Source organism: Poecilia latipinna, unplaced genomic scaffold, assembly GCF_001443285.1.
Source record: "Poecilia latipinna isolate Pla-1442-1.1 unplaced genomic scaffold, P_latipinna-1.0 Scaffold317, whole genome shotgun sequence".
Lineage (NCBI taxonomy): Eukaryota > Metazoa > Chordata > Actinopteri > Cyprinodontiformes > Poeciliidae > Poecilia > Poecilia latipinna.
The window spans coordinates 284,455-296,875 of NW_015112933.1; the positions used below are offsets into that span (position 1 = coordinate 284,455).

The 12,421-nt window shown below is 38.2% G+C and overlaps 1 protein-coding gene across 1 annotated transcript in view; it reads right to left on the minus strand.

Moving 5' to 3' along the window:
• Positions 1–1,784: 1,784 nt before the first annotated feature.
• tradd (tnfrsf1a-associated via death domain) overlaps positions 1,785–12,421 on the minus strand; it is a 17,460-nt gene continuing 6,823 nt past the window's right edge. The window contains exons 2-5 of the mRNA XM_015034946.1: positions 5,983–6,136; positions 5,605–5,885; positions 4,492–4,639; positions 1,785–2,568 (exon numbers count right to left, since the gene is read on the minus strand). Coding sequence (XP_014890432.1) covers positions 2,270–2,568; positions 4,492–4,639; positions 5,605–5,885; positions 5,983–6,133 — 879 coding nt within the window. The 5' untranslated portion in view covers positions 6,134–6,136 and the 3' untranslated portion in view covers positions 1,785–2,269. The remainder of the gene's footprint in view (positions 2,569–4,491; positions 4,640–5,604; positions 5,886–5,982; positions 6,137–12,421) is intronic.

Here is a 12,421-nt window from a genome sequence, read left to right on the forward strand (position 1 = left end):
TCGTGTTCTGGTGTCATCGGTGGAAATCGTGTCGGCGTTATGGAACTGAAATGTCCCAACTCGACTGCCGTCACTTGTCCTCTTTTCTCCAGCACCTGGGTGACGTTTAATCGTGTCAACAACATAAGTAGGTCTGAAAAACACCCGGTGGGGGACACGGAGCACCAAGTGAACCTTTAATTACGTCAATTATATGGCAGGAAATCCACGTACTGCGTACGCAAAATTTAAGTTAATGATTGGGGTTAATTCGGCTTATGTTATGTGGTGTAATAGGAGCTGAGAAACTACAATGTAACATTAAAAAGTAAATATTGTAATCAGAAACTGTATTACAGTTGATTCTCAATTATACGTTAAAATAAAAATATATATTACAATTTAAATAATAGGAAATTTCTGTATTTAAAATTGTAATTTTATAAGTGTTGTAAAGCTAAAGTATCTAAAAAATATAAAGTACATTGAAATTAATTAAAATATTGAAAAGCTAATATTTAAAAAAAAACCCTCATCTACATTAAACAATCTGATACAACTTAAGGATTTATCACTGCTATTCTAATGTACAAGATAAATAAAATCAATTTTGCATTTATATGAGCTGACTGAAAAAGTAGGTTTATTACAGTACATTATGGAATACTTGGTCAGGGCTCCTTTTGCATGAATTACTGCAAAAATGTACTGTACAATTACTGACATAATAAACCTTTCAGTTACATTTATACTTATTTAAGTGCACTTGTATGTGCTAAACAAGTCACAAGACATTTAGCTTTTTGATATCTCTTATGGATTGTTAAAAAACATCACGATTTAAGTTTTATGCCAGTTTTTTCTGCTTTACAGTGTAATGCAAACTGCCAATGTGTGTTACTGTAACTGAAACTTTTTCAAATTAGATTTTTCGCAAACAAAAATCCTGCTGTTTGTACAAATTACACTCTGTAGAAATAATTTATGCATCAAAACCAAGCGTCTGGTTTGAGGGAATATAAGCATTGTTGCTGTATGTTTTACGGTTTTCTTTAAAACAATTCATGGGCACAGGCTCCCCTTCCTCCACTGAGCTCCAAATACACATTTTCAGCTCTGTCTCTCTTCACCTCTCCAGTTTTTTCTCTCTAGTTGTCTTCAGCTCTGTCTCTCTTTCACCTCTCTTCAGTTCTCTTCACCTCTGCCTCTGTTTTTAGCTGAAGAGCTTTGCCTCTTCAGCTCTCCAGTTTTTTGTCTCTCTTGAGCTGTTGTCTGCTCTGTTTCTCTCTTCATCTTTCTTCAGTTTTACCTCTCTTCAGCTCCGTCTTTCTCCTCATTATCCTTTGGTGCATTCTTTAAGCAGATCAGCATTCTCACTGCTGTTTCTAAAGTAAAAATAATCTAGTTACTTCCAACGACTGCTTGTCCATGTTGGAGTTTGTGCCCATACCATAAAGCTGTAAAAAGTGTGCGTGATAAAAGCTTCTAATCCAGCCATCACATCTGGATGGACGGTCAAGCAGAGTATGAAGCAAGGAAGAGTGGAGGGGATTGAAGCCAACCCTGTCCGTCCATCTGATCTATGGTTGGCATGGTAAGATACAGACAGACACACACACGCACACGCACACACACACCTCGGCCATGAAGGTCCAACAGTGAGACTCAAACACCCACATACACACACATTCAGCAGCAACACTGGCCATCACTAATTCAGTCGTAGGCAGAATGTGCACGTGTGTGAGTGACTGAGTGATGGTGGCGAACTGGGAAGGATTAACACCAAATTACACCTGAGGGAATTTAGACAAAATTGTGTTTTCAGTTTTAATTACACTAATGCATCAAACAGAAACATAAGCCTTCTTTCCACAACCATTTAATTTGCTAGAACCCATTTTATCGAGAAGAAAAAAAAAATCAATATCCTTAATTTGTGTTGTCACTGGAAGCAGGACCCAACAGGTTCAATCTGTAACACGATAAAAACGGTTCGCACAGTGTATTAAACTCCAGATTGCATTTTCTTTTAACAGTGATGACAGATTACTTCAAATAAACAAAAGATTACAAATGTTGATCTGAATCTCTTTCCCTCCCTCACAAACACACACACACGCACACACAAACTGTGAATTCACACACATTCACACACACTTGGTTCTGATTCAAACATGAGGGAAAGTCGGGAAGAGCTACTCTGAATGTAAAAAAGCGTCAGGGAAACGTTTCCACTCCCACAGAGGAGCCCGTCCCTCAGTTTGGGTCTTAAAGCTCGCACACAGAGTTACTCTCGGGGCTGCATGCCCAGCATGTTCTCAGCCAGGCTGGTGAGTTTGCTGTCCTCCAGAGCTCTGACCAGTCGGCTCAGCTTGGCCGCCCTCCCCTCCGCCTGAATGAAGCGGCTCAGCAGCTGATAGGCTTGCTCATACAGCCCTTCTCTCTCGTACTCGTAGGCCAGGTTGTCAATGGCGGGGCCCTTCAGAGCACGACAGCTCTTCCCCAGGGCCCTTCCTACGTGTTTCCACTGACGGCCCACTCCGTTCGAAAAGCTCTGAACATCTGCCGCTGTCAGCATTCGGTCCTCTGGTGAGCCAAAGGATGAAACGCCAAGAGAGAGAGAGAGAGGGGGAAAAAAAACCCCAAACATTAATGTAAATTCTACTTAGCATGATTATGTAAACATCAAACTTTTCCCAGAATACTTTACAAATTAAAATTTCTATTTCATAAGAGGGTAGCATTGCTGTGCATCTGTTACATTATGTTGAAATGCTTCAAGTAGGACTGAAACGATTAGTCACTATGTCTCAATTTAGTAATTGATTAATCAATAGCTGGAGAATACAGACAGATGCTCCGTCATGCTAGCCAATACACAGATGGTCACCAAACAGAGCCTATGTTGATATAAAAGGTTGCTCTTCATGGAGGTTTTTGTATCACTCTTGATTCACTCGACTCTTCTTGGGGTAAGTCTTAACAAGCCCACTTCCTTGAATGAGACGCAACCGCACATGGACTGCGGTAGATCTCATCTTTTGCTCTCCCATTAAATGATTTCCCAGATGTCCCAAACAAACAGGATGAGTCATCAGAGAAAATCACTTTGCTCCAGCCTCTGTCCTCCTGCTGTTAAATTTCACTCTGTTTCTTTACTTCACTGTGATTTTTACTACCAAACTTGAGCATCATTCTGTGAAATCCTCCTCATTTGACCCATCCAGGTGCTTTTCGGACTCTCTGAAGCTCCTTCTGGCAAATGAATCTGTAGCCTTGAAGTTTCTGATGATCCAGAAAACTGTTACTTCAGCCTGCAACATCCCGAATAGTGATTTTATGGCAAAGGGAGATGGTTGTGGCTAACACAAGAAGACATCTGCTCCACTTTACAGCTACAATCTGCTCAATGGATTGATAATGTAGTTTCAGCTGCACCCTTTAACAGCGATTTTATGTAATACCAGGGCAAAAAATACACTGAAAATCAATATGCGCCTCTTCTATGAACAAAAACTAAAGATGCCAAATCTGCAAAGCACAACACTGGTAGCCTGTGTTCATCAGCTAGAGGCTATGGGTCTGTTTGGAGCGAAGCAGTCGGTGCTCAGAGGAGAGCAGCTGCAATTAACTCTTATGAGAAAACAAATCAAACAAGTAGCTGCAGGCCTGCAAGCCAAAAGCAAAACAACCAGCTGAAAGGGCTGAGAGACGGTGGAGGAGAAGCTCTCACCGTCTGTGAGTCACTGGGTGTTGGTAATAAGGAAATGCACGCTCTGTTTTTAAGAAATGTAGATTTTTTATCTTACAAAATAAGAGCAACCACATCCATTAGGAAGTTGTAGCAAAAAACAGGCTGAATGATTTTATATTTCTAATGGGGAGTCATGTTTTATGTAACATCCCAAGGCTTAAAGGTAAGCTACAAATTAATGTGAAATTCGGGTGAGCCACTATGAAATCAACCCAAACATGAACAGCACATTTTGTCTGTTTCAACTAATCTCTCACCACAGACAGGTAGCAATCAGATGGATTAGAGTCAGCTGGAAACGGCACCAAACTCAGTATTTAATCAAAAATGGTGGCCTTCAGGAAACATGAACCTGACAGCTTGTTACGTATTAGGAAGTTAGTTTGGGAACATGGAGACACATAAAGAAGCTCCCAAATGGAGACCAAAACCAACTCTGACACATTGGATAGTAGTGAAAAGTAGAAAAAAATGAACAGCTTTCATAGATTTTTCCAGATATTTTTGAGTTTTCAATCAACTATAAGCTAATATTAAAGTAATTACTGAAAAACCTGACAATGAATTTGTTGCGGATGTGATCACCACAATAAGACTTTCAATAAGCAAAGAGCAAAACCAGAGAGTGGATGAACAGACATATGAATAAATCAAACTCTTTGGACCTTCCACAATGGCTCTTCAAAATTTGCCTAAAAATGCGCAGAACCAACCATTTCTTAAAAAATATTTCTGATTGTGTTGCCTGTACTCACCAAACACTCTGTTCTGAAACTTGAAGCAGTTGCTGGGCACTGGAGACTCTTCCTGTGTGACCGTGGGGGGCTGCGGGGCCGGACCCAGCGCCTGGCTCTGCAGCTGCTGCTCCAGATGATCGATCTCTTCGTCACGCAGGCGCTCCGGCTGACACACATCAACACTTACACTTAGGGCTGGACAATGTATACATATCAATAGACATGTGGTCAACAACAATAGATCAGGGAGGCGTTCGTAAGAGAGTAAGAAACAGTTTCTACCAAGAGCTGTTGTTGACCAGAACACAGCTAATTAAGCTAAAAACCTGATCAATATTTATTTATTTTCCCTTAACATCCCAGTTACTTCTGTGTGTTTCTACCATATTTACTGAAATATACTTCTTATTAGTATTTCTATAAAATTATTTCACTTGCTATTTTCAAAATGTAGTGCTTTCTTCCGTGCACAATGACAATTTCAATCACAATAAAAGGAATTCTGATTCTGATAATACAGCTGATAGATGTTCAATAATTTCAGCAGCACAGCCTTCTGGGAGATGTAGGCAAAGAAAAGGTGTTAGCAGCTCAACCTCTCACAGAGAGGTAAACAAGGTCGGGGGATTCAACTGGCTCATTCACTCTTTGGTTACCTAGCAACTCATTCCTTCTATGGTTTCCTAGCAACAACCTGCTGAGTAACTGGCGCAGCAGCAGTTTAAAGTTTCACCACTGTGCTTCATAACTGCTTAATAATAAAAATAAAACAACAGCCTGGAGTGAAAACTGTGAATAAAACAAGAAATGTCATTTCACCAGTTTGGCAGTATGATTATTATGACATAAATGTCATAATAATCAATAATTATTGATTATTATAATCGATTATTGATTATTGATTATTGACTATTATAATCAATAACAATTGATTATAATAATCAATAATTATTGATTATTATAATCAATAATTGATTATAAATCAATTGTTATTGATAAGATATCACATCTTATCGTGATATCTTATCACATAAGATATTGTGATAACTTACCTCCTCCAGCCCTACTTAAACTTGTTACACAGGATTGGCTTGAACTACTGACATGAAGCAAATAAATGAAAGGTCCAACCTGTGAAAGGTGGATGTGCTGCAGACAGACAGGCAGCTGGTCCAGACACAGATCCAGGTTCTGAGGCCCGGCCTTCAGCTGGGTTCGCACGGTGAAGTCTTCGGGAAGTCCGAGCAGCCGGCACGCGTGCTGGTTGAGGGACTGGAGCACCGTTCCGGAGCTGTAGCTCTCCAGGAACTGCTGACATGCTGCCACATCCACGAATTTCACCTCCACCCCCAGGAAGGGCTCAGCATCATGGACCTTTAGGATCTCGTAGCCTCCCAGACCTCCCGCAGAATCTGGCCGAGGGAAACACTGATTAATTAATGCGACAGCCTGGAAAAGCCTCCCTGCGTTTGTGCATCGTCCCTGGTGGATCCCAGCTGATGGGTTTACCTCTCAGAGTCAGCTTGATGACTTTGAAGATGATGAACTTCCCCTGCTCGCCTTTGTAGAGAGCGAGCAGGTCCACGCCAGGAAAGAGCGACTGCAGGAACATGACGGCGCATCCCGTCCATGACCCCCCATCCGCTGTCTTGTCCGCCATTTTCTGAACACAGCACGGTTAGACGTTCAGAGGAAGACAGCAGGAAACAAATCAACTGGTAAAAAAATTGTCTAAAATGAGGATCTTCACCAAATATTTACAGCAGGACTAACTATTTTAGTAATTGGTTATTCTATTTATTATGGTGACAATTAATCAGATTTTTTTTTTCATTTGTCCAATGAAGCCTTTTTATATTATATTAGAAATAGATAGAAAATGCAAATAAATAATTTAATTCCTTATTTAAGTAAAAAAAAAAAAAAAAAACATTTTATTTCCTAAAAATACAACAAAACATAATTTCCTTATTGTACGACTGATTATTTGCAGGAAAAGAAGCATCTGCAGCTAAAATATAATTACATGAACATGTAAAAAGCTCAGCTGTTTCTGCTCAATTTAGCATCAATACAATACAGACTGTTTTTTTAAATAAACTAATTAATAATTAAATAGCAAAAGATTCTTAATCAGAGATATTTTTACTGAATGTTAACCAGGTGGAGCTAAGCATGTGCCACTTCAGTAGTTTGGGGTAGAATATATTTACAGACAAAAGATTTTTTTATTTTAAATGACAAATGTATATAATTTTTGTGCAGTTTACTGCTGTGAATATGCTGTTTTTTCAGCAATTTGCCTTTTTTAAATCTGTGTACTTTAATGATATTGACTACTAAATTATTAACAGTTATTTCAATAATCGATTCATCATGATTCATTAATTCATTAATCTGATTACCGTAATTGTTTCAGCCACAATTTACAGTCCTGAAGTATTTCCAACTCTGAAATTAAAGCAAACATTTCGAGTGAGACTTTCACTTGTACTCAGCCCCCTTTACTCTGATGCTCATAAATCAAGTTAACAACATGGATGAAAAAATTAACCAGCTATTATGTTTAAATATATATAACAACAAGAACAGCATTAGAAGATTTTTTTCATGGAATATTTGCATTGAATTTTCACAGAAATCGAAGCCACTAAATCCATCAGATGAAATGTTAAACGAATCAATAAATTGATGCTAATTAGAGATGTACCAATCAGCCTCTCACTGCCTGATCAATTCCTCTTTTTTTTTTTTTTTTTTTTTCCAGGTTTGACCTGCCAGTTATAATTTTGGACAGTTTTCTTTCCAAGAATGACGACAGTTACAAACTCATTGGAGTAAATTTTAATTCAGAAATTAAATTGAACTAAAACTGGTTATAAAATATATGTTCAGAAACTTTACCTTTGGTAGAGGTAATTTTAAAATAAAGGAGTTATAAAATTATTCTGGATTATACGTGAAAAAATAACAATTTGGACTTTTTTTGGATAGCGCTTTTATAGGAATCAAACCAAATCATAAAAAATATTGTAAAAAAAATAACAAAACAGGATAACAGTGATTCATTAAAAGCTGATCTGATGCATATTGTCTCAATCAAAAATATGTTGATGCATTTTCAGTTTTAAGAAAGCAGGACTTTAAGTTCTGATGCATTTATTGGCTGGGAGAGGACGTCTTACTGTGTAATAACCCAATTACACTGGTATTTTATGTCATTAATTCATCATTTGGCTGTGTGAATATTATTAGATGAGATTCAAGCTACACAGTGATCAGCATTAAATTAATACCTCTTTAATTTCTTCCTCTGAAGACGGAGCATCAAGTCACATAACTCTATCTAAAATAAATCCCACTGCTCTCTTAGGACTCAACAGCTGTGAACCCGGCCCACCTGAACTTTTCTGTTTACCCCCGCCTCCTTTGAAAACCCTCATTACATAAAATCACTCATAATCTCATCGTTCCCCTCCCCCAGCCTCCGACGTCTAACTCCTGTACCCGGGGTGAACCGCTGCAGACTGCAAACAAACTCTCTCTCCCTCAGCGCCGTCTGCATGAAGCTGCAACCTCTGAGCTGCATTATAATGCATTTCCTCATGTTTCACTAATACACTGCATGCTTGGCAACCAGATCTGGGAGAATGTCTAGCAACTTAGCCAGTGTGCAGTTTTATGTGATCCTATCTACTCTGAAAGTAAACTGCGAGATTAGTTTAGCAGCTGCATGAGCTGCATGAGGATTACATGACCGCTGGGAGCTTAAAACGTATCGCTTATCTTTGGCTGCCAAAAGGCCACCTCTAGGATTCCCTGGACAGATCATCCGACAATCCGACGGCAAAAATGTTTGATTCACCCGGGGAGACTTTCACAAATTAGCAATCAAGCTTTCTGATGGGGTTTAATAACCGTCTGCAATGGGATGGGCTGAAAACTCATCTCTCACTGAAGAAACATGAAATCTTACCAAGTATTTTTCCCCATATTCAAGTTCAAATATCTTATTACACTTGAAACGAGACAAAACTAACTTACAAGTAACTTTCAATAAGATATGGGAGCTTATTTTAAGTGAATAACTCCTTAATATTGATGAGGAAGTACAAGATATATGTGAACAGAGCTAAAGTAAGAGTAGCACTACTACAAGTAGTCATCCAAGAAATTACTCAAGTAAGAGTAAAAAGTATTTGGTAAAAGTATTTGGTAGTAATCATTTACTATTTAAAAATGGCGTAAGATGGATCAAAATATGAAGTTCAGTGGAAATTTTGCCATTTTAAGGACAAAAATGACAATAATTCATAAAAGTGACAAAAATTATTTTTTCCAAATCAGTTTCTTTCAAGAAATAGCTTATAAAACTTTATCAAAAACTGCAGGTGTGTGTCTCTGTATCTGGTGAATTTTTGGTTAAAACATTTTTTATTCAGTGGGTCAAAAATTCAGAAATTTTACTCAAGTAAGAGTAGAGATACTTCATAGTAAAATTACTCAAGTAAAAGTATAAAGTGCAGCGTAGTAAAACACTCCTAAAGGTACACCTTTTAAAAAAAGTTACTCAAGTAGATGTAACAGAGTACGTGTAACTAGCTACTACAAAACTCAAATAATCTGCAAGTGGAACAATATTACATATTACCACATATAATGCTAGATAACCAGTATATGTTATCTACATATATAGTGTAGTAGATAATATTATGTACATTATATCTAGATATAATGTAGCTAACCATTATATGTGGTTATCTACATATAATGTACATTATATGTAAGTAACATTATATGTTTTATAACTCAGGTGATGTCCTGAATATGGTATAATCAGTCAATCACCAATCTCCCAAAATTAAAGAAATCAGGACTGATTTCCAAAATTAAGGAAATCGGCCCTGATTTCCTTAATTTGGAAAATATGGAAAATTAGTTAAACCCACATTTAAAATGTCTAGTTCCACTGGGAAGCTACTTCACTCACAGCTAGTACTTTTTTCATCAATATTAAGGAACTACTGACTTAAAAACAAACTCCTATATAATTCTGAAAAGTTACTTGTAAGTTAATTTCGGTCTTATTTTAAGTGCACCAGGATATTTTCACTAAAATTTAGCCAAAAAATACTTGGTAAGATTTTGTTTTTGCAGTGTAGGAAAGAAAATAAAGGGAAACAAACAATTCCTACATTCAGGAAGGCAGAAAATCAAGTTGCATGAATCTTGAAAAGGCTGATTTTATCAGCCTACATGCTACACTGTGTTTAGCTTGTTTGGGATTGCAACATTGAAACAGGAGCTTTCCAGGGAGGTGAAGGACACGGCCGTGCCTCAGAGACAAGCTTGACGTCTTCAGGAGGAAACTGGACTCCAGGCTGCATGTTTTGCCAACAGCTGGGTGTGTGAGAACTCAAATATTCTGCAGAGCTCTGGCCTTTCTAAAAGAAAACTGAACACTAAGCTGTATTAGTATTTCCCACGTTATCACAAAGAGAGAAACAGAAAAGCACGGAAGGACGGTTGCTGAAGGCAGCAACTCAACCCCCCACTGCAAGTGGGCTGACCTTGGTTAGCTCTGACGTGACCTGCCTGTCACCTGGCGTTGCTGCGGAGGAGAGCAACAGTGACCTCAGGTTTCCTAGGGGTTAGGTGGCTGCATGTTTCCAACATGAGCATCCTTCATGACAGAGCCAGGCATCGGAAATGAAGTCACATGTGTAGCAACAGCTGCAGCTGGCAACATCCACGCCTTTCTGCTACAAATATCTGAGCCTGACTTAAAAAAAAAGACACAGCAGGTGGGATTTTTAAAAATAGCACAGCTTCAAACTTTTGTGGCAGAAGATAAAAAATATGACATGCCAAAATCCCATAAAAAGACTTAAAAGGCTTATTATTCTTCCTTGAATAAGTTGTTTAGTCTATGGCCTATACAAAACATGTTCATTACAGTTTTTCCACAAAATCATTCTTAGGTAATGAGACTTCAGACTGGTTAATTCTGGACATTTCAGAATGAGCCACTTTAGGAACTCTTGTCACTTTAAATCCTAACAAGCTGCTGCTGGCCACACCCACAACTCAATGTTTACACCGACAAGCAGAAATGGCTATAAACAAAAGCACAATTATACAACCGTACATCTTTGAAAAGCAGAAATGGAGCCTCCTGCACAACAAACAAGAAAGCAGTAAGTGGTTTCTAAATGTTAAATCAACAATAAAACACTTGTCTTTTCAAGCAGCCATTTGTACAGAAACCAAAAATAGCACAGCTATTTTGGTTAACGACACAGTGGCGGTGGATTGTGACGCAACAATCAGGAGGATTTTGAAACGACTCATTTTCCAGGCACCAAAAAACATTAACTTATTGCCAAAAAATGTCTGGGCGGTTTTTTTTTTAAGGGATTGGGCTGTTTTTGGAAGCAGTACCGACAGTACCGAAGGACAAAAAGGTGCAAATTGTGAATTTTGCAAAATAGATCTCCTTTAAAATTTAGGCGGTCACAACTTAGCACAGCTTCCTGCAAAAATACAACAGAGTCTATAAACAGATAGTTCAATCTTGACCTAATAATACTTTTGTTCACCCTACTTTACTCTGATACCCCTAAATGAAATCCAGTGAAATAAATTTACTACAGAAGTCACTGAAAGAGGTGACTTATGGTGACCCGGACCAGACAAGTAAACAGAAAAAGTAGCTATGAAGCTCGTTGTAACTGTGGAGCAGCTCCAGAGATCCACAACTCAGGTGGGAGAAACCATCAGAAGAATAAATCCCAGCTGGAAAACACATTTCTGTGTATACTTAATATTAAATGTTCTAAAAGAGAAAGTCACAGTCAACCATACAGACTTATCGGAGCTACCTTTAGCAGTAACCTGCTTCTTTAAGCATGTGATATGTAATAAATCACTCTGAGCAGGCAAAAACTGACACCACGGCGCAGTAGTGGGGTGTGGTTTTTGCTCCGCTGAAGGAGGAGGTGAGGGGACTAACTCAGGGATTCGTGCCAGGTGAGGTTAATTAGAGCATCTGCAGGGCATTGTCTAATCAAGCGCTCCCTGCGTCTCTCTCTCTCGCCGTATGCAGAAGCGAACCGAGCCCCTGGAGACCGGTTGGACTCCTGCCAGTGTGCATGTTTCCATTAGTGTTGTTGTTATAGTTGTGTTGAGGTTTGGAGGTGCTGCATGGAGCACACAGTGTTTAGTGCTCTAACAGAGCAGGTGGCATTCAGACAGCTGTAATCACTCCTGAGCTTCCTCAGACAGCAGAGGGAACCGGAGCAGCAATCACTGCTTCTAACACACAACTTCTTGTTCCAGGTAATTAATGAGGGAAAGTCATATTTGGCAGCTAAATAGGCAGCTCTGGAAAAAATTAAGAGACCTTAGGAGATCGGTTTTACTTTTTATAGGTAAATGTTTGAGTAAAATGAACATTGTTCTTTTATTCTATGAACTACTGACATGTCTCCGAAATTGCAAGCAAAAATTTAGTATTTATTTGCAGAAAAAGAGAAATGGTCAAAATAACGAAAAAGATGCAGGGCTTTCAGACCTCAAATAATGCAAAGAAAACAAGTTTATATTCATTTAGAGACAACAATACTGATGTTTTAACTCAGGAAGAGTTCAGAAATCAGTATTTGGTGGAAAAAACAAATATTCCTCCAGTGGTATCTTAACTTTTTCCAGAGCTGTAAGTGTTTACTGTTAAATTTATAACTCTATTTAATTCTTCATTATAGGGCTGAAACGATTATTGAAATAATTATCAACTAATTTAGCAATCTATTAATCATTAATTGGAGAATAGAGACTCTACTAAAGGTAACTTGCTGAAAAAACAGAGTAATTGAGCCAAAATTGTCGGAAAAAAAAAAATATATATATATATATATATATATATATATATATATATATATATATATAT